Source organism: Vigna radiata, chromosome 8, assembly GCF_000741045.1.
Source record: "Vigna radiata var. radiata cultivar VC1973A chromosome 8, Vradiata_ver6, whole genome shotgun sequence".
In the NCBI taxonomy this organism is placed as follows: domain Eukaryota; kingdom Viridiplantae; phylum Streptophyta; class Magnoliopsida; order Fabales; family Fabaceae; genus Vigna; species Vigna radiata.
In genome coordinates this window covers 6,400,602-6,422,849 of record NC_028358.1, presented here as the reverse complement: position 1 = coordinate 6,422,849, position 22,248 = coordinate 6,400,602, and the positions used below count along the sequence as shown (strand labels likewise).

At 34.4% G+C, this 22,248-nt stretch overlaps 2 protein-coding genes across 2 annotated transcripts; both read right to left on the bottom strand.

Moving 5' to 3' along the window:
• Positions 1 to 1,738: 1,738 nt before the first annotated feature.
• Positions 1,739 to 13,960, bottom strand: LOC106772741. Its single transcript, XM_014659317.2, has 7 exons — positions 13,547 to 13,960; positions 12,246 to 12,354; positions 11,426 to 11,585; positions 10,475 to 10,623; positions 10,228 to 10,379; positions 2,173 to 2,287; positions 1,739 to 2,084 (listed from the first exon to the last, which is right to left on the bottom strand). The coding sequence occupies exons 1-7, from the start codon at positions 13,918 to 13,920 to the stop codon at positions 1,947 to 1,949; spliced, it is 1,197 nt and encodes a 398-aa protein (XP_014514803.1). The 5' UTR covers positions 13,921 to 13,960; the 3' UTR covers positions 1,739 to 1,946.
• A 3,073-nt stretch (positions 13,961 to 17,033) lies between these two features.
• Positions 17,034 to 19,101, bottom strand: LOC106771322 (BAHD acyltransferase BIA1). The gene has a single exon (XM_014657283.2). The coding sequence runs from the start codon at positions 18,943 to 18,945 to the stop codon at positions 17,641 to 17,643; it is 1,305 nt and encodes a 434-aa protein (XP_014512769.1). The 5' UTR covers positions 18,946 to 19,101; the 3' UTR covers positions 17,034 to 17,640.
• Positions 19,102 to 22,248: the final 3,147 nt, after the last annotated feature.

Genomic DNA, 22,248 nt, shown 5'->3' with positions numbered 1-22,248 from the left:
AAAATAACTTAAATATTATCATGAAATTTGTTTGAAATATTAAATAAACCTAATAAAATTTAGTTAAAAAGATAAAATCGATGTATTTGGAAAATTCGGATACTAATTTGGACCAAAGTTTTGAAAAGAAACTATTTCTAATTTTTAGTGAAAGTTAAGGAACCAAAAACATATTTAACCCTTAAATCTAATATAAAGAAATAGTTAAATTTAGAAATCCAATATTTTAAATTAAAAACCATTATTTAAAGGAAAAGTAGAAAGAAAAAAATTGTATACACCAACTATACATCGATTAGATAAAGTATAAGAATACATATTAGACAAGTTTGTCTCTATACTAATTATATTCATCTAACAAACAATACACTGTACTTATACATAAATTAGATTAAAATAAAAAATACTATAAATAATATTAAAATTCTAAATTAAATTAAATAGTTATTAAATTTTAAATAAAAATCAAAATTTTAAAAATTAACTTTATCAGATATTGATATCTGATAAAAGAAAGTTTTTTAACATCTTATTTTAATATCGAAAGTTTTTCAAAATTTAGTTTTTATTTAAAATTTAATAATTATTTAACTTAATATAATTGAAATATATTAAATCAAATTTTATATTAATATCATTTCTTTTTTATCATTACTATTTTTAGTTGCATTATTTTAAATTTATTTTTTTATATAAATATTATTATAATATGAATTATATTTTAATTATTATTAAAATATTATAGAATATTAAATAATATTATAATTTTAATCAAATTAAATGATTATGAAATTTTAAATTAAAAATATTTAAAAAAAATTGTTTATCTGGAAATCCGTGAACATATGTTAACAAATTTGAATATTCGATTAATCAAATTTTTTTAAATTTTTTTTTTTTTTAAATTTAATAATTATTTAACTTAATTTAATGTTTTAATATATTTAAATATATTAAATCAGATTTTATATTATTATTTTTTACTATTTTTTTCATTATTACTACTTTTATTTTAATTGTTTTTATTCCTTTTAATATAACTATTATAATAATATAAATTATATTTTAATAATTATTAAGATAAAAAATATATATCAAATAATATTAAAATTTTATAATAAATTAGTTTATTATTAAATTTTAAATCGAAATAAAATTTAAAAGAATTATGAATGAGATTTCCAAATCCACATATTTTAAAATCTGTTAAAAGGATACCGTGTTAAAAATGTTTGGAGTGACTTTAATAAGAATAAGAAAAAGAAAAGTATTTATTAAGATTAAAAGTTGAATTTTTCAAAAAGTTGAAGGTATATAGTAAAACACCATGAATCTTTGACCAGATTTTTTTTTTTAATTTTCTTCAAATTAAATTCATTTTTAATAAGGAACGAAATTGATATTTTCTTAAAGTTTGAAAATGCAAACTGAAACACCCATTTACTAAAAGATAAATCTCACTCATCTTTAGTTTTCGGATTTGCAAGATCCAAAGTTAAAAAATAACTTTCAAATTGTATAATATTAAAAAGAGAAATTGAAAAATTAATTTATAAAGATGTAGGAAGAAACTGTCTTCAAATTCGTGTGCATATCAGACCATTATTATTTTGAACAAAACTATGACTATTAATATAATATTTTGTAAATATTATATTTTATAAATATGCGCCTTACTTTACTGTTTTGAACTAAAGGTCACAAATTGATATTATTGGGATGAATAGGTCAGAATTGATTGATTGCAACAGAAAAAATTATATTACAACAGAAATAGGGGCAGATTTATGAGTGAGTGATATTATTCCACACGTGAAGTTATACAATTGACTACAGAGTTTCAAATTGTTATTTACAAGAGACAGAATGTTTTATATAGCATAAGTAAAACCAACAACTAGTATCCTACAGCCCTCAAAGGCATGCTAACCACAAAATAAGTGATGCTAAAATTTCATGCCAGACCGTTGAACAATGTCATAGAGAGACAAAAGAATTTCAGCACCAATCAGTGCAATTATGAGCCACTCCAGGAAATCGGATTTCCTATTTTGAAGAATTTCTTGCAGAAAACGTATGTTATGCTGCAAAATTAAAAGGGGATACAGTTAAAATGCAAAACATATAAATAAAAAGGGAATCGAACAACAAATTGTAGTCCAGAAGTTACACCTCCACAAATTTCAACTTGAAATCAAGACTTGCAAATCTCTGAGTTAATTCAAATTCATCTCTGAGATATTCCCATATCTGAGCATATTTGGCATCTTTCCAAGCAATGTCTGATCTGCAAAAGGCATTTATATTTCATAATAAGATAAATAGAAAGTTCGTAAGATTTGAAATTTTACCATCTTCAGGTACAATATCATACACACGGCCATTTCTGTTTACCTTGGGTAACAAGCTTTTTAATTTACTTCTGCAATTTATATTTGGAATAATATATGAAAATTAAAAAAGAATGCATCAATGGATACGATTTATAAATAAGCTATGCTGTGAACAGAATCGTCAGTAGTTCTGCATTCCAACAGTAATATAATAATATAAATCAATGTTTCAAATCCCAGCCCAAAAAACACTAAAGCCGGATAACAGCTATTTAGAAAAACTACTCGACTAATCACATTCACAATAAAAAATAAAAGGAGTTCCCCTAATACTATTACAACCACAACTTTAATTTCCTTTTGAAAATTAAAATACCAAAAGTAGGCCCCCGATAAAACCCATTATTTCCCTGTTTAGAGGACGTTTTCGGAATCAACATAGCACCACTCTGGTGCTGCTACACTAAACTGCCCCACTATGGCAACCCTTGTAGCAGGAAGGAGCGGCTATGGCATTATAGCGCTATTTAAAGCCCAGAGTAATCTACCAAATACAAAATTTAAACAGTTGAACTGAACTCATTCGTGATGCATAAAACATTTCCAACGACAAACCCAACATTCACCAAATACACCATAGTATACACCACAAATAGCTGAAAGCAGGACTACGCGGAAATAAATTTCTTTTCTTAAAATCAGTGAGAAACATGACACATTGGGAAATAAGCTTTATGTGGTCCAAGTTTCTATTAAGAGGCTTCTTTTGTGTCACCTTCACAAATGAGAGGAGCGGCATGGCATATGATGGGTGTCGAATACAGTGAAAATTATGTATGAAATTAATCTTTTTTATGTTGAATATACACATAAGATACTCTATTTATAATAGAAGAAATATGGGCTAAATGCAAAATATAAACAAGGAATAATACCAAACTAACTAAAGATAAAAAAAAAGATAACATATCTAACACTCCCTCTCAAGTTGGTGCATACAAACAAATCGTATGTACCAAACTTGTTACTAATACAATCAATAAAGACTTAGTGAAAATATTTGTTTATGTACTCAAGTGACACTAAATTGTTAATGATTTGCGAAGACGACAAAGAAGACGAAATACCAACCCAGAAGACTCCACCTGAGCAACAAATTTGGTAAGATGCTTCATATAAATCTCTTCTTGCAAAGCATTGTTGAGTGTCAAGAAGTCAACTTTAAGCCTAACTCAACCCCACAAAACTAGCTTGTAAGATGAGGTTTGCACCCACTTATATATTATAAATTAGCCTTATCTCTAGTCGATGTAGGACTTCCAACGCACCCCCCTCACGCCAAGGTATAGACATCATCTCGAGCGTGAAACTAGACATTAATGGGTGGTCCGATAACGGCCCGATAGCGGGTGGAACAACATGCCCAACAAACAACAAATATCGCTAGGATAGGCTCTAACTATAGCTATGATATCATGTTAAGAAGTGGACTTTAAGCCTAACTCAACCCCACAAAACCGACTTGTAAGGTGAGGTTTGCACCCACTGATATATTACAAATTGACCTTACCTCTAGTCGATGTAGGACTTCCAACATTGAGAAATGCATTATTGACATCCAGTTGAGAAAGAGTGCAAACAAAGGTCGACGAATAACTAATAACAACTATGGAGAATAGTATTGGACAATGGCGGACTACCGCGAAACTTCAACTATGATAACTCTAACAAAGAAGATTACCATCAGTAGTGGACAATGACCATTAGTGGCAAACAACGAAAAACTATAGGGACTAGATTATCATCAGTAAGAAATGGTGGCCTGCAGTGGCTGACAAAGATATACTGCAGGGACTAGATGGACAACATAGAAACAGATTCCCCCTCAAAAATGTTGTGCCGATGATAGACAGTGAAGGTGGAAGATCTAGCTCTTCAAAAGAATGATCTCCTTTAGTCATCAAAACACCCAAAAACAGACTCCCCCCTAGAGAACAATGATGGACAGAGGCAACGGAAGTGGACGATAGTGAAAAACACACCATGGAGAACTGAAAGAGGAAAAGGAGCAACCTCAACTATCTGAATCACTGCCAGAGAGGAGACGGGGCGTGCCACCACACAGGGTAGAAAACGGAGTAGATCCACAACTTCAAAAGGTATTGAGAGCGCATAGGAGCTCCGATGAAAGCGTCGTTGAAGGCACGATGGTCGCCTAGCTGAGACGATCAAAACCGTGAGGTTGATGGTTGAAACTAGAACTTCAACAGTGGTGGCGGCAATAGACAGTACAACAACAGGTGTAGTGGCACAGGTGACAGAAATTTTTTTTCTCAAAAGAACCTGACTCTAGATACCATGTTGAATATAGTGAAAACTATGTATGAAATTAATCTCCCTTATTGAATATACACATAGGATAGTCTATTTAAAATAGAAGAAATATGGGCTAAGCCCAATATACAAATAAAGAATAATAACAAACAAACTAAAGATAAAGATAGAATAAAGAGAATATATCTAAGAATGGGGAGCATGAAAAACATAGCAATACCCTTGCTTCAAGTTAGTTACACAAAATCACCAAGTTGAGAAGTAGCAAATGAGTCACAAGGAAAAGCAATAAATTGGAGCGCTTCGCAACATGAGGGGTTTTTATGCAAGAGGTAACCAACTTCTCTCTGAATCTCTCTCCTCAATTCTCTATCAACACTCTACTCTATAACTGAACTCCACCTTCTGCTTCTCTTGCAGTTCAATTTGATATTCCACTGGACCAGATTTTTATGTTTTTAGTTGAATACAGATAATCTGTTTGATTTTGTAATGTATAACCCCAGAGGCAAAGGAGAGAGTGACAATGGTGCTCTTAGATTTACAAGCCAAGGTCACAAGAAGCCTTCAACCTAGAGTTCTCTACCATAGCTCCTTTGATGTATGCTTCCTTTAGTTGTGGATAGGATTTAAAAGATGAACTGATTCCACCTGTCTATGAAAGTAGTTGATGTTGCACTGGACCTTCTATGTCTATAATAGAAGATGAATGTGATAGCAATTGCTTAAAAGAACTGGAAAGGGTAAATCTTTATTGCAAGGAAAATCTCATTAAAGCTTTGTTTGGATGGGATGATCGAATGTGAGTGGATGGAAAAGGAAAGGGGAACAAGGGTGGAAAGTGAGGTTTTTAGATTAAGTGATAAAAAGTGGAAATGAAAAAGTGAAAAATAGTAGTTTATAATTCATAATTTCATTTTCTTTTATTTGTTATTTTAATATTATTTTTTAATTATTTATTATTATAATAAAAAACATAAAAATGTACAACATAATCAATTATATAAATTTAATATTAGTAAAATATTTATGACATAATATTAGGAAGGGAAGTAATGAGAAGGTTTGAAAAGTGTATTATAGAAAGGAATTTAAAAGTAAAGGTAGTTAAATTGTACGGGCAGACTTTCTAAGAAAGTCTATGATACGAAATGCCATGTGTGCTATGATAGACTTTCTAATTGTACGGGAAATCTTATCTTGTGGGATGTTGAAATAAGTAGTTTTAGTTGTTGTGATAGGAAATACCATGTGTGCAAGGAAGAGATTTCCTTTGTAAGCTGATGTTTGTGTTCAGAGTTGACAATTGCTGAAAAAATACAGATAAAGGGTCTTTGAGGCGGCACGTAACACAATCAATTATCTAACTTCATGTGCCTTTCTTTCCACTGTAGTGCAAAATGCTAAGTGCACCCTCCTCACCTCATTTATCTACTTTTCATTTTTCTCTTTTTCATGCCTTTAGTCTCTTTTCTTCCCTCCTTTATATTCCATCCTCAGAAGCAAACAAGCCACGAATGTGAAAGAGAAGAATTGCTACTGTGGTGAAGCAAAAAGCATGATGCAGTAACAAGCAGGACTCTGGGAATCCTTCCCTCTCAATAGTCATGGATCTTGCCTCTTTAATTTCCATAAGATAACACTCAGAGACAGACTTTGTTCCCAATTAATGCTAATAACCTTCTCTTTATTTTGTTATTACAGAATACTTACAAGCTCTCTTTTTCCTTCTTAGAATATAATTTCTTAATAGGAAGATTAACAATAACCTCCCCCCACACAGAAAAAGAAGGGTTACCTTACTTCAACGTGATAATCAGGAAAAGTATTCTGTATGATATTAGCATGTTTCCCATTAGCAACCTGGTGTCTCCACAAGGAAACTCACTAACTCGTTCACACAAGTTAAGGCTTGTACTTAATCTTTTATCATAACAATTCACTTCAGCTCCTTTAACAATAAACTTGCTGCAACTTTGATTTTGCTTTTTATAAGCAATAGAAAATTATTGGAAGACACAATATCTCCTCCAATAAAAGACAGCCATAGCTGCAAGATGACAAGGACAAGTTATGATGTGGGGATATACAAGAACTTTTAGGGGATTCTTGAATTTGCACTATTAGAATTGTGGTCACCTCTGGCCCACTTTAATTTCGACACTACTAGAATTAATTGTTATTCCTTAAAAAAAATTACTTATTAGAGGGCTGACCAAAGACCAAGTGCAGTATAATGCAGCCATTGAGATGACAGCTTTTAGCTTGAAATCTCAAATTGACTAGAGATTTCTTTGTAGCACTTATAAGCTTGGGAAGTTCTCACTTTGTAAGTTGGTTTTGTAAGGATTATATCCAAATTCTAAGTTATTTATTACTGTGGTCAAATGTCGAGTTTTAAAGAGAGAATAGAGAGTTTCATAATTATGAAGAAACGAACTCAAACCCAATTACAAAAGGTTTATATAGGTCATAGGATGGAATCTCTAATATCAAATTCACAAGTTATTTACAGGTGACAGCTGTCAAGTGGAAAAATAAAAACCTACTACTGTACAAGAGAAGTTAAATTAAATCAAGTAAAACTATACTCCAATATTTGCCCCAAAGCAATTGAAGAGTGAGGGTCACACGTGTCCACTACTTTGGGCTTTGGTCAAAAAGCAGAAAATCAAGCAGGACAGAGGGCCTTGGTTAAGACATCATCACATTTGTCATTGGCAGAAATATGAACCATGCATAGGAGCTTGCAGAAAACTTCCCGAACAACCGAGCAAAACACAAATCAAGCTTCGTATGTTTGGTCCGAGCATGGAAAACCAGGTTGTGAGGACAGTGACTAAAGGTTGAAACTTTACCAAACAAGAATATACATCCATTTACTTTTCCATTTTCGTTTTCATATGTATCCAAACAAAAAAATGCCTTGATTTCTCTGTTCTTAGTTAGCTAACAATAATACGGTGTCTGGTATTCCTTTACAATAATATTAAAAGTTGAGATAGTTCTAACCTATATGAATGAGATGACTTCCATTTTTACCGAATTTAAAAAAAAATTCCTAGAATTCAGGTTTATGAGTGTAACTCAACTCTATAAAATCAAGTTGTAAAGGATTGTGCAAGCCTTATAAGCACTAAGGTTCTACATATAGTCAATATGCGATTTCAACCACCTAAGAGTTGAGTCTAGTCAACTGCACTGTACTACACTCCACTCAACTTTTCTGGTAAATCCCCCTTAGGAATGAGAAGCTCAGTCCGCAACTTTGTGGCCCTTATCAGATTATCAAGAAGGTGAGACAGATTGCTTATAAACTACAATTACCTAAAGAAAGTAGAATTCGCCCAGATTTTCATGTATCGCTCCTAAAGAAGGCTATTGGCCCTAATATCACACCCAACCTATGCCTTTAATGCTATCAGAAGATCTGGAACTGCAAGTTGAACCTATAGAAGTCATAGCAGTTTGTAACAAGTCTGCAGAAGGAGCTGAGGTTCCAATAAAATGGAAAAATCTACCTGACTTTGAAGCTAATAGGGAATCGTTTGATACTCTAATAAAACATTCCCACACTTTCACCTTGAAAACAAGGTGAAACTTTTGGGAGGGAGTATCGTTAGTAACAGACCTCCTATTAAGAGAGTTTATGTAATGTAAGAAGAGGCACGAAAGAAAGGGGTTGGGGCCCAAAAAGCCCAGTCCAGTAATGAGGAAGGTCAGTTGTACATAAGAATAGAGAGGAGAAATGGGGAGGACGGACATAAATATTAATGGGTTGTATTTACCACCACCAACATTTTTCTAACAAGTACTATTTACCACCATCATTTTTCCGACTAGTATGGTTTACCACTGACATTTTCTGGCAAATATTCTTTACTGCAAACGTTTTCCTAACGAGTTTCTTTTTTGACTGAGCTTTTTCCAGTTGGTGTTACTGTTCACCACCAACTTTTTTTGGTGAGTTCATATCTTTTTTTATCCAATGAGCTTTTTACAGCCTGAGATCACCACCACTAACATTGCCTTGTTGTGTGATGACCATTTTTGCAGTGACAATGATAGTGGCCTCTAATCATTTTTGCTTCCTAGCAGCAGTCCCACTCTCTAAGCTAGTTTTCTTCCTAATAGCCACCTTGTCATCTACCCACTTTTGCTCTTCAGTAGCTATCTCTGATCATTTTCCCCAATATTGACTCATGTTACATATGTTCCAACTTGAGAGAGACGTTAAAGATCTAATTTGAAAAGATAGCATATTGAAGTCATATCCAATGTTGTCGTTCTCAGGATCGTATGAGGATCAAAAAGGGAAATAAGAAATCGTAGCTCAAGAATCATAACTTGACTAATAAGAGTTACAAGCATAAAAAAAACTATACTCAAACTTGCGTATGCATTAAAAGTAATATAGATGATAAAAAATAATAAAAAATAAGTTTTAAGTAGTAAGACCTAATACAAACTAAAAATAGGTTTTTTGTTTAGCATAGAATTTGAAGGAAAGACAGAGTGAGCAAAACAGTAAAAGAAGCAAAATTGAGAGCAGAACAAAGAGTGACCAGAACATAGGGTAAGGGCCAATGACTATTAAGTCAGCACCAGCGATGATGGCCATGAGTGTGGCGATGCTGATAACAGTGAATCTAGCAGCTACAGGAGCTTCATGAGTGCTTCAATGGCTAACAGCGACAGCAGTGATGGTTTTTTGACAGCAGTGACAGCTATAGCATCAACATCAGAAGAGGGGTGTGTGTGTCTCGTGTGAGTGTCCTTTGCTTCTGATTTCTAAATGGGGAACCCCGGTGGAAAAAATGGGACACATGACACGAGTGTTTGGCCTTTGCTTTTGGTTCAGGTCATACTTTTTAGCCAACAAATGGGCCGTTGAAACCCTGCTTCTCAAGACAGGAGGGAAGGATCGACATGGCTCAAAATTCCGAGATGGGGAGAGCAACATTGTATTCTCACAATGATTTGGGCCTTTCCAATCCAGCTGTCACACCAGCTCACAGCCTCTTCTATACTCACATTACAAATTAGTTTTGCAAGGTTGAATTAGACTCAATACCAATTTTTGGGAGTCTTTAATAATAATAATAATCAAGAAGTATATTTTAAATATGATTTTTTGTTGAAATATCATTTTATATATTTTTAGAATAATCTTACTGTTGTACTGCATATTGTAGCTGGTACACATCATATTTGTGCAATGTATCATGCAGTAATATTTAATTTACCCATTAACTTTTTTCTCTATTCAACATACATCCGAGAGGGAAAACCTTGTACAATGACAAGGTTGTTGTCTTGTGACATAGAAATAATATTCAAATCTTGAAAACAGCCTTCCCTTTGTGGGTTTAAGGTTTCATACACCTACCCTCTTTAGATTCAACTGTTTCATTCATTAGATTTCCATTTAAGATTTTGATATTGAAACTAAATGAGTCTTCCAAAATAAATAGCAACTAATAACACAAGTAAAATTTTACTTTTCAACTTTGGAAACTAAAATTGACCTGCAAAATTTGTTACCATGTAGGATTATTACCTCTCAAATAGTCCAAGCTTTAGAATGACATCAGCAAGATTTGAATTTGCCTTGCCCACCAACTGGAAAAGTTTCTTCCTTTGCATTTTAAATTTTCCAGTTGCTTCCATCTCGCGGTTTATGTCAGTAAATTCTGCAACCATTCCATCAACCTAGAATAAAAGCAGAAGGGAGCTGTTAAGTAGACCTTCAGTGGAATATCACCAGTATAAGGTATCAGAAAATCCTGACAAGATGAAGAACATACCTGCCGACCATAGTAATCAAGAGCAATACTTTGACCTAGAACACTACCAATAGTTCGAATTCCATCAATGTTCAAGTATTGTAACATTATGTAATCTAGCCCACCTTGCATCCATGTGCTTAAAGATGGTTTTTCTCTAACTTCATACTCTAAAATCTCAAAAGGCAAAACGGAATAAAAGTTAAATTTTATAAAAAGCATTCAGCAAGACTATAGAAACATAAATAAAAGAAAGATGTAATAAACAAACCAAGGCAATAGTGTGTCTGAATGAATAATAATTTCAAAGACCCAGTAATATACACGCTATGATAATAGTTGATTTTCTCATGTGTACAAAAAAATACTGCTTGAATCCACCAGTTCATGGATCACAAATTCCAAGCTAATACAGCAAAATATGGGCACAGTCTACATGCTTTTCCAACAAGTTTCAAGAAAAAAGGGACTAAGCTTAGGCATGCGATTGTGTTAAATACAAATTTACCAATATTACCATTCACAATTCAAAAAATAACCTCTCAGATACATCATTTGTATCTTGATTCAACTACCATGCTCCCTTGTAATAAAAGTCATATTTTCGTTACCATATATATATATATATATATATATATAAACATACATGGATGATCAACCTTAAAAGTTATTTAATGGTTACATGACCACTTAAAATAAGATATGTGCATTTTCTTTCAATATTGACCATTTAAATATGATCTAATGGCCTATATTTACAGTTTTCAATTCACAAAATGACACGGTTCTCATCTGATACATGTGTGTGTTGTATTTCAACTGCTTTGCTATCTGCAACATTTCTGGTATTTCACGTGGTAGCTTTTTGACTCTCTGCCATTTTCCATATTTCACAATTCATAACACAGATCAAAATCTATGCATTATATTTTAAATTTTAAAAGTAAATACAAAATGGATATCAGAACTCACCATCCTTTCTCATTTCTGGAAGCAGACCAGATGCATGCTTCTTAACAATTTTCAAATAGTCATCTACCTCGTGCTCAGCAACATTAAACAATACAATGGAACCATACTGAAAAACCACCATGTAACAGCCATTGCTTCCACTCAAGAAAGAACCCGAACCCTAAAAAGGTAGTTTGCAGTTACTATCATTGATCTTATGACTTCAAATGTTAATAAAACACTTTAGAAGGAACACAATACACTTGATCCTCCCGAGCATGAATGCTTTGTAACATAAGAACAGTGATCTATAATTGGAAAAGGGATACAAAGAAGTGGAATCAATTTGACTTAATACAACGTAAACATGTATTGTTAGTATTTGAATATGTTAGAACAAAGATGGCTTCTCCAACTTCAAATTCTATCCTGAACCTCGTTGTAGAGGGATTTGAATAATACTCAACTGGCATGAGTCTAGTCACATGATGTTTTTTATATGAAAGGGTATAAACATTAAAGACAAGAAAAAATAAACAATAGTCAGTCAATAGTAGCTGAGGTCACAATTTCACCATTTATCTTTCCACCAAGTAAAATCAAAGTAAATTGAAAAGCACTTGTGTGCATTAACTACTTTGAATCATGTTCTTAAAACTTGTAAACTTTTCTGGAATTATATCCTCAAACACTTATCATTCCTAACATACAGGATATGTATTACCTAGATACTAGATACCATACCTCCAATAATGATAAATTATAAACAAGGAAAATAAGGCAGAACATGGGTAAACAATTAATACAAAATGGACACAACAAAAACACAAGAGCCACATACCTTCAAATGACATATATCACCAAACTTAAGAACAATATAATTAGTCATCCGTGATGATGGCGGCACAAAGTTTGGTTTGTTCTGTTCCACCAAGCTTTTTAAATCAACACTAAATTCAAAGAAATGAAAGAGACAAAATAAATCAATATTGATATACATATATAGTATGAAACAACAACAAGCTGTCAAGCAGGCAGCAACATTAAGTTATCCTACTTGAAAAATCTGCAATATTTCTCTGTAACAGTTCATGAATTTAACAAATAACTGGAGAAGACATTCTTAGTTACCCATTTATCTCAAAAATAAATGATAGCTTTCTAATAACAACAAAATTAGAAGAACACACACAAGATCATACTTCTTGAGAGGCAGACAACCTTGATATCCAGAGTAGTTATTTAACTACAACTAAAACTCTTCAAGCATAGTTCGTGAGAATTAACAATGACCATTGTCCTGGGGCAGTGAAGGCATAATTTTCACATTTAAGAAATAAATGCCAAAATTATTCAAGAATGAAGTCACTTGTAGTTACTGCATATTACAAAATTCAGAACTACATTTGTGAATGAGAAGGGTGGGGCACAATATTATAGTCTTCAATGATAACCCATTGAATTAACCTAAAGAACTAATCAAGACTCTAAAACAATTGCAGACATTCTGAAGCCACTGCAGGAACATACTGATGCAGCCAACTATTTTTTTTTACTTGACTATGTTTTTGGTCCCCGAAATTTGACTATGCATAGGTAATGCAAAAAACACTCTTATATTGCCATACAATTACACATCAATGTTGATATGACTTTAAGGTAGCTAGAGTAAAGTCCATCTTAGGTTTGCAATTGAATAACAGATAAAACTCCATACTAGCTCAAGACTAAATAATCATAAGCAAAATTAACAACTAACTATCACATTGATAAAAATAGCATTAAAGTTCCTTTACTATTCTTGTTTTCATACAATAAATAAAATACAGTTTAGGGAATTGAAATTTATGTATATAAAAGTCCACCAATCATCACCTCTTTTTTTGTTATATTTGAGTCTAAAAGGACTAGCATTTCTTTTTTCTAGTGATAACAATAAGAATAATAATGGTAACCAAGATTGCAACTATGAAGAACCCAGACCAATTAACCAGTCCTCCACGCTCTTCCTTAACATTAACATTGTTTCTCAACTTCAAATTACACGAAAAATAAAATATAAGTGAATTAGTAACGATTCATACTAAGAATTTGGGAAATGATTGGAGTAAAAGAAGATGAAGAGAGGGGAACGGTAAATACCTAGTAGAGAAGAAGAAGGCTCTGACGGGAATACAAGGCTTGGTATCTTGGTCGACGGTTCCGTCATCACGGCTTTCCGCGTCGACCTCGGAGCAGGAAACGGCGTCGTTCCAGTCGAGGGTGGGGTGCGACGAAATGCATCGCGGAGCGGGGACGGCAAAGTGGCGCGAGTCGGTGAAGGAAACGCGGGATGTTGGGGTAAAAGAGTGAGAGTGAGGATGGGTGATGATTGTGGCGAGAGTGGTGAACGAAGAGGAGCAACAAATGCTGGTGAGTAAAGAAGAAGAAAATGAAGAAGAAGAAGAAGAAGAAGAGAAGAGGAAGGAACTATGGCGCAAGGCTCTCAGGGTGGTGCTGTCGAAGGTGCGCCACATCTTCTGATTTCGGTGCCAAGACAGAACACGCTAACACATCTTCAACTAACCCTCATTTGTTTTTTATTTATTATTTCTGTTCAATTTTTATTTTTTTGTATGATAGTAAAAAGTAATAAAATTATAATTATAAATAAAAATAAATAACTTTTATAATAAAAAACATTTTTCTAATTTTATAAGTATTTTTTATTAGGTTTAATACCTATTTTGGTCCCTCCTTTGGGAGGGTTTGTTCAAAGTGGTCCCTCCTTTTTTTCAAAAGTTCACTTTAGTTCTACCTTTCGCAAAAACTGTTTAAATTGGTCCTTTTTGGTAACGGCGTTAAGTTCACTAACGGCAGAGCTGCCAGGTGTGTAATGTTTGATGATGTGACATTGTAATTTGTTTTAAAAAAAATATATAATGATGACATGTAAATGAATATAATTAGGGTTGGATTAAAAAAAGGAGGGACCACCAGAGAGGTTTGCCTCCCGGCGCGCTGCCGCCTCCGAAAGTCTCTCGCCAAAATAACCATCTCCCTCGGCCTCCATCTTCCTTGCCAGAAACGCAAATCTCCACTGCAGAGTCGTCCTCCCAACGGATTAACACGCCTCCACCACCACTCTCTCAATCTCCCAAACACAACACCACTACCATCGTTCTCGTTTATCACCTAAAACTCAGACAAACTCCGCCATGACGCAGAATGCCACCCAGTCCACCATCGCATCATCACCGTGCCGCCATTGCTTTTGCTTGTTCAAGCCACCGAACACAACAAAACCTCCTCCATGGCATCTGCAGAATTACCATCTTCATCACGCGAAACTCCTCGCGTCTCAACCTGAAACGCAGAAAACCAGAAACCAAACAAAACCCAGAAACGTGAAACCATCTCCTTCCTCGCATCCTCATTGTGAGAGCGAAACCCTAAACGCGACATTCTCCAATCTGCGAGCAGCGCCTCCGCATAGGGAAGATTTCAAATCCCAATTGAAATCGTAAATTTGGGTCAAAAATTGGGAACTTAGGGGTTTGATTTTAGGGTTTTTGAAATTGGAAATTCTTCTTTTAGGATTTTTATTCTTGATTTTTCTGGTGTTGCAATTGGAGGGGTTGAGATTTTCATTTTTAGATTGGATTTTTGTGATGGTTTCTACGGCGGCTGACGTTAGTGGCCATGAGGGTGGCGGCACAAGGAAGAAGAAAGGTTTCTGCATTTGATTTTTGAGAATGGAAATTCCCAATTTGAGATTAATTAGGGATAGTCATAATTAATTACCCCAAATGTGTGTTGAGAGAGTAATTAGGGATAGTCAGAATTAATTCCCAACCTTAATTATATTCATTTACACATCATCATTATATATTTTTTTAAAACAAATTACAATGCCACATCATCAAACATTACACACCTGGCAGCTCTGCCATTAGTGAATTTAACGCCGTTATAAAAAAGGACCAACTTAAACCGTTTTTGCGAAAAGTAGGACTAAAGTGAACTTTTGAAAAAAAGGAGGGACCACTTTGAACAAACCCTCCCAAAGGAGGGACCAAAATAGGCATTAAACCTTTTTATTATAAATAGTTATCTTAGTTTTAAAGAGTATCAAGTTAGAAAAACGGTCACTTAAAATATTAGAAAAAAAAAGTTAAAGTAATATTTAAAAAGTAAAAAAAAATAATAATAATTAAATTTTAAAATACAATCACTTAAAAAGAATTGGTAAGATAGTTATTTTAATTTTAAAAAATATATTTATTAAAGGTAATATTGGAAAATAAGATGTGTATATGCAAATGTGAATTTCTTTTATATAATGATATAAAAAAATCTTATTAAAGATAAAATTGAAGAATAGTAGTACACCAAAAAAACTCTCTTTTTGTATAGATTTAGTTATTGGAAAATGTTTCTTCAACAACCTGAATTTGACAACATTTTTTACAACCACAGTTGGCGTGTTTTCATTCGCTGTTTCAATTGAATATTTTAAAAAGAAAAAACGTGAGCAGGACATTTGTGGAAAGGGGTTTCTGAAAATGAATTCTATTCCCGCCAAGGAAAATATCTCTCTCCACGAAAGTCTCTCACCACTTCCATTCTCCATTCGAAACTTCTTGCTCCGTCAACGAAGTCGCATCTCGCCATCACTCCTTCTCGCCATCAGTCCATCTCAGCGTCACTCCCCTGGCTTTAGCGTTGTTGGTCATAGAGTTTCTTCATCTTAGAGGTAATACCCTCTCATCATAAAGCCCTAAAATTGAAAATATAGAAAACCCTAATTTAATCCAAAAATCCAGAAAAGTCACTGCCTCTTCCTCTCATAAGGTATAAGGGTGAACTTAGTAGTGGTTGGAAGGTATAAGGGTGTCCACAAAATTGGGTTTTTATGAGTGCTTCCAAGTGGTGTTGTGAGAAAGAGCAAGATAGGCACTTAGGTGCTTGTGTAATNGATTACATGAAGGTTGTAATCGATTACCAGTGGAAAAACACGAATTTGTACCGAAAGTTCATCGCTGCTCCCATGCCCTGAAAACACAGCTCCCAATTGAGGGGTTGGACCTCATTTGGAGAAATTATTTGAAGGACCATCACTTGGTTGTTTGATTTTGATGACGAAGGAGTTGTGGCTGAACTTAGTAGTGGTTTAAAGGTATAAGGGTGTCCACAAAATTGGGTTTTTATGAGTGCTTCCAAGTGGTGTTATGAGAAAGAGCAAGATAGGCACTTAGGTGCATGTGTAATCGATTACATGAAGGTTGTAATCGATTACCAGTGGAAAAACACGAATTTGTACCAAAAGTTCATCGCTGCTCCCATGCCCTGAAAACACAGCTCCCAATTGAGGGGTTGGACCTCATTTGGAGAAATTATTTGAAGGACCATCACTTGGTTGTTTGATTTTGATGACGAAGGAGTTGTGGCTGAACTTAGTAGTGGTTTAAAGGTATAAGGGTGTCCACAAAATTGGTTTTTATGAGTGCGGTGTTGTGAGAAAGAGCAAGATAGACACTTAGGTGCATGTGTAATCGATTACATGAAGGTTGTAATCGATTACCAGTGGAAAAACACGAATTTCATTTTAAAAAATTACTCTTCCTAAACATAACAATACATCACAATGTCATAACTAACCAAGTCCTTACAAAAATTAATAAATTACACATATATAACTTATATATAACCTCTAATGATACTCTACAACACAAATAAAATGTCTTTCAAGATTCCAACACTCTGGTAATCGATTATCACTAGCTTGTAATTGATTACCACTAACTTGTAATCGATTATCAGGGACTTTTTGTCCATTACACACACTGGTAAGCGATTATCAGGAACTTTTACTACATTCAACCTGTTGGTAATTGATTATAACAGGGATGTAATCGATTATAACAGGGATGTAATCGATTACCAAGAACATTTTTGCCTAGATAGTTGAAGTCGTGCAAAGGACACGACTTCATAACGTTGTAATTGATTACAGTCTCTCAGTAATCGATTACAGCTTCTAGAAGTCGTTTTTAAGATGCATGACTTCACACTGGTCAGTGTGAAGTCATGCACGGGACACGACTTCTTCTTTAGAAGTCGTTTTCACCCCTACGACTTCTTCATTTTCGTATTTTATGGCAAATTTGCCTATTTTCGTAGTATGGGAGTCAAATTTGCCATTCTGGTACAAAAACCATGGAGAAATAGATAATACTACGTATGGATGGAGAAGTTCAGAGCATAACAGAGGGATTAAGCAAAGCATAGTGTAGAAGAAGGTGATGTTGTTGAAAGAGAAGCATGTGTCTGTGATCGAGGGTGACGAAAGCTTCAACACCACCGTCCCTTGTATCCATCAAAGCAATGGTGTTACTAGCAATCTTATTCACACTGCAAGCCCATACAGCTTCGCCCCAACCAAAATCAACCTCAGCCACTGGAAACTTGCACCAACTCGAACACTTATAAACAACGCTCTTCTGCTTCAAAATTTCACCTCTCTCCTTCAGACTCTGCATAAATACTTCAAAACCACCATCCTCTTTCAACCTCTTTGCCTTACTTTCCACAAACTCCTTCATACTCTCCCTCATCCTCTTCACCATCACCTGCAACTCCAAGTGCTCCTCCTCCTCCACCGTCACCGCGAATGGCCATACAAAGTTCCCCAAGGCTCCGTCCGCCACCGCTGGCTCCACCCGGGGACGGAGGTTCACCGCTTGGAACAAAACCGAATGCTTAAACGACGCCGTTTCCGGGGGAGAAGCCGAGAGAGCGCATTTCCATATGAGCGCCAGCACCACCTCCACCCTCGAAGGTTCAAACGCGCAACCTTCTCCTATTCTCTTCTTTAGCGCTTTCACCTTGGACGCTTCGAAAACGAATCTCCTCGACGTGAAATTCTCCGACGACGCGGTGTTTACGGATGCCGTCACGGCGGGAAGCTCTCTCGGAGGAAAGAGCGCGGCGCCGGCGGCGAGTTCGGGGTCCCTCGTAGGGGTTTCTCCGGCGCAGGCAGCGGTCCAAGTTTTGAGGAGTGCGATGACGGCTGCCATGTCGGCGATTTTGTGGGAGAGAGAAATGGTTACGGCGGTGCCGCCGCAGCTAAAGGAAGTGAAGCGTACGAGGAGCATGGGCGCGTTTGTTGAGACTTGGTTATCGGGGGATGGGAGGAGACATTGGAGGGTGTTGAAGCTGGGAGCTTTGAGGATGTCGGAGAGAGAGACATTGGTCTGGGATTGGATGAAGAGGGCACCAGCGTCGTTGCAGTGGAGGGTGGTGGCATCATGGAGGTTTCCGGCGAGAGGATAGAAGCGGATCAAGGTGTGGGAGAGTGAGGTTTGAAGGAGTTGGGATTTGGTGGAGAAGTGCGGAAGTGTGTGGGTGGTGTGAGGGTAAAAGAAGGTGATGTTTCCATGGATGTTTGGGAAAAGCTGGTCAAGTAAAGAGAGTTTGAAGGTTTGAAGGTGTGGTGGTGTGGCTATGGAGGGTTTTATGTATCTACTCTGCTCCTCCTCAAACTTCATCTCCCCATTCATTTTCTTCTTCTTCTTCTTCTTCTTTCATTCCATTTTTCATGTTAGGTTAACTCTATTTCCATTTTTGTAAGGAACATCATTATTTGACATAGCAGCTACCACTTTAATTTATTAATAAACTTAGTACCTATGATTTTGATCAATTTGCATATATTCCATTTATATCTTATTAGGATAATTTTGCTGAAAGATCTATCACGTTGATAAATGATACATGTGAATGGTATTATTCTGTGTGCCAGCTTTCATTTCACCTAATTCATTGACCGCTTAAAGTTTCGTACCAAACCCAATGCAAATCCACATTAATTGGTATTGATATTGATAGAGATATATATATGTTTGTTTATCCCTTTCTCTTGCATCTTTATTTTTTGTATTCTGATTACTTGAGAACCTACATCTACTGAATTAATGGTAAACTAGCTAGGTCACTGTTATGACAAAGACAAATATATGTAAGCCAAGTAAAGAAAACGTGGCTCGGTTTAAGATAGTAAAAGTTAGTGTTTTCTTTTTCGTGTAATATTGTGAGTTTTGAAAATAATCTCAGGTGCATAATCTTTAGGTAAACTTAAAATAGGGTAGTTTGGAAAATGCAAAATATAAGATTGATTTTTAGTTATTATTATGGAGTTTATTAAATTGTATTTTGATAATAGTTAAATGCGTTTAAGACTAGTTCATCGATAGTATTTTGTTATAGTTGGTGTATTAATCGTATTTTGATAATAGATGGATTAAATGTATGTGGTTGAAGGAAAGGGCTTATAAATAATACATGCATTACTTAATGTTTGATACAACAAATCATAATACTAAAGAGTGTTTATCTAGAATGATTTGTTATTAACAAATTAACATCAAAGCAAACGAGCTTAAGTGATTCATTGTTTTATAGAGTCAAATCATTATAAAGTTTGAATTAGATGACCAACCTTACAAACAATATGTCTTTGACTAAGTTGACAAAAGCGGATAACTATGATAATTAGAATCTAAAGATAAAGGTTTTTCTTGGTTTCCACAAAAATTGGAATGTGATGATGGTTTCCTGGAACCAATCAACACCAAAAATTGGTCGAATGTCCAATTAAAAGCATTGAAAGAAACATGTGTAAGGATAAGGTAACTTTGTATATCTTGTATTAAGTTGTGGATGAATCTGACTTTGAGAAGATTATAAGTTCAAAATCTTCAAAAGAGGCATGAGACATTCTAGAAAAAGGGTATAAGAGGAATGATCGAGTGAAGTAGGTTTGTCGTCAAACTCTCAGGAGAGAGTTGGATAGCATGAGGAGGAGACCAAGGGAATAGTCAGGTATATCTCTTAAGTTAAAATAGTGACAAACCAATTCAAAAGAAACGGAGAAATTGTATCCACTTTAATCGAATAGAAAATTTAATTTATTAAAATTTATTCTATTTTGATTTACTTATTATTTGTTATTAACTCATTAACTTCAATTTATAAATGTCATTTATAAATTTTTCCGTGGAGAAAACCAAATTGTAAAGATTACAACCTACATCTTAAGTTATATATGAAGAAATCAAATATTTTAATTTCATGAATACATTTAATTTTCGGAAAAAAAAAACATCATGGTAAAAATATCATACCATGATCATGAATATATTTTCATTAGAACATTTCATTTTATAAAAATGAAGGCACTATCCCACTTTTATTTTAGTATGTAAAATTTTGTTGAAATTAAGATATTTTATTAGATAAATTAGATATTTGTGTAGTGATACCAAATATTATATAATTAGAACTTGTTTTAATTTAGCTCTGATAAGAATAAAATGTTATAAAGATAGAATATATGTGTACAAAATTATATGAATAAAAATCATAAAATCAATCTTATTTTGCAATTTGGTAATAGAGTTTAGATTTTTTTTTCTATGAATTTTTGTAGATCATAGCGGAATAAATGATGGAGAAACCAATTCTATTGATTCAATATGGAGGTATTTTTAATGTCAACATAAATTAATTCAATTATGTTATATGGTCACAATGGAGACACACATCGCAAAGACGAAAAATTATTCTACATTTGTGTTGGAGCTTTCTAACAGATGAAGATGGGATATAAAAAATGGATCCTGTTATTTTAACACAACTTTTTTGACACACTTTTGACACATACACGTGTCAAGCTGCCATTGGTTGGATTATTTTATTTTATTTTCCAAAAATCTGGGCACCAAAACGAAAAGAGTTTGAAAAATTTTTCTTTCCAAATATATCCTTTGCCTGTTTTTGTCTCAGATTTCGTTCTCTCTCACATTTTGTTGTCCCCTGCGTCGTTCTCCCCCTGCTTCCTCTGTTTGACGGTTGGTTAGTGGTTCTCCGTTCTCGGTGATTGGTGGAGATGGGAAGTCATGAACAAAAGCTTCGTTGAAGCAAGGTAAATGCGTTGTTGGGTCTGATATGGTTTTGGGTTTGGGTTCTTGGGTTCTTGCGTTTGTGTTCTTGTTGTCGGTTTTCGTTGATGTTGTGGTTAGGGTATTTGGTTTTTGGTTAGGGTATTCGGTTCTTGGTTCTTAGTTTTTGGGTTTTTTTGTTATTTCCATTTGTGTTTACATTTGTTTTGTTTTTGGTTGAGCAGTTGACGGTTCGTCATTATTTTTCAACGATGTATGTTTGCACTTTGAACGAGTACTTGACGGATGAGCAATGGTTCGTCATTATTTCTCAGACCGAACATGGTGGAATGTCGCAGAACACACCAGATGTAATGTGCAACACCGAACCACAATTGAAGACCTATGTGAGGATGGGAAGAAGAATGCATTATAAGAGCCAAGCCTTGAGGACACCATACACAGGAATTGTAGGACCTAGAAAGAAAAATTAGTGATTATTGTATGGTAGTTTGAATAGGACAAAAACTTGATGTTGTAATTAAACCTATATCTTGCAATATATAGTGCGATATATAGATGAATGTTTGGTTGCATGTATTTATGTTATTGAAGTGGTTTATATTTTGATTTGGTGTACATTTTAAATTTTGAAGAATCCATTTTTTGGAAGTGATAATGTTAGTGATATGATGAATTTGACTGAATTAGTGAAGATGATGGTGCTAAATTGTGTGTTGTAACTGTTTACTATTGTGTTGTAATTTCAATTTTTAATCACCTGTTGAACATAATGAGGCACCAATAAAAACATAAGTGGGACCACAGCTGAAGTTCTGCCATGTCTGGTGCAAAAAACTGCATTGTAATCGATTACAAGGGGTTGTAAACGATTACGCGTGTCTGAATTGGATTCTGCACATC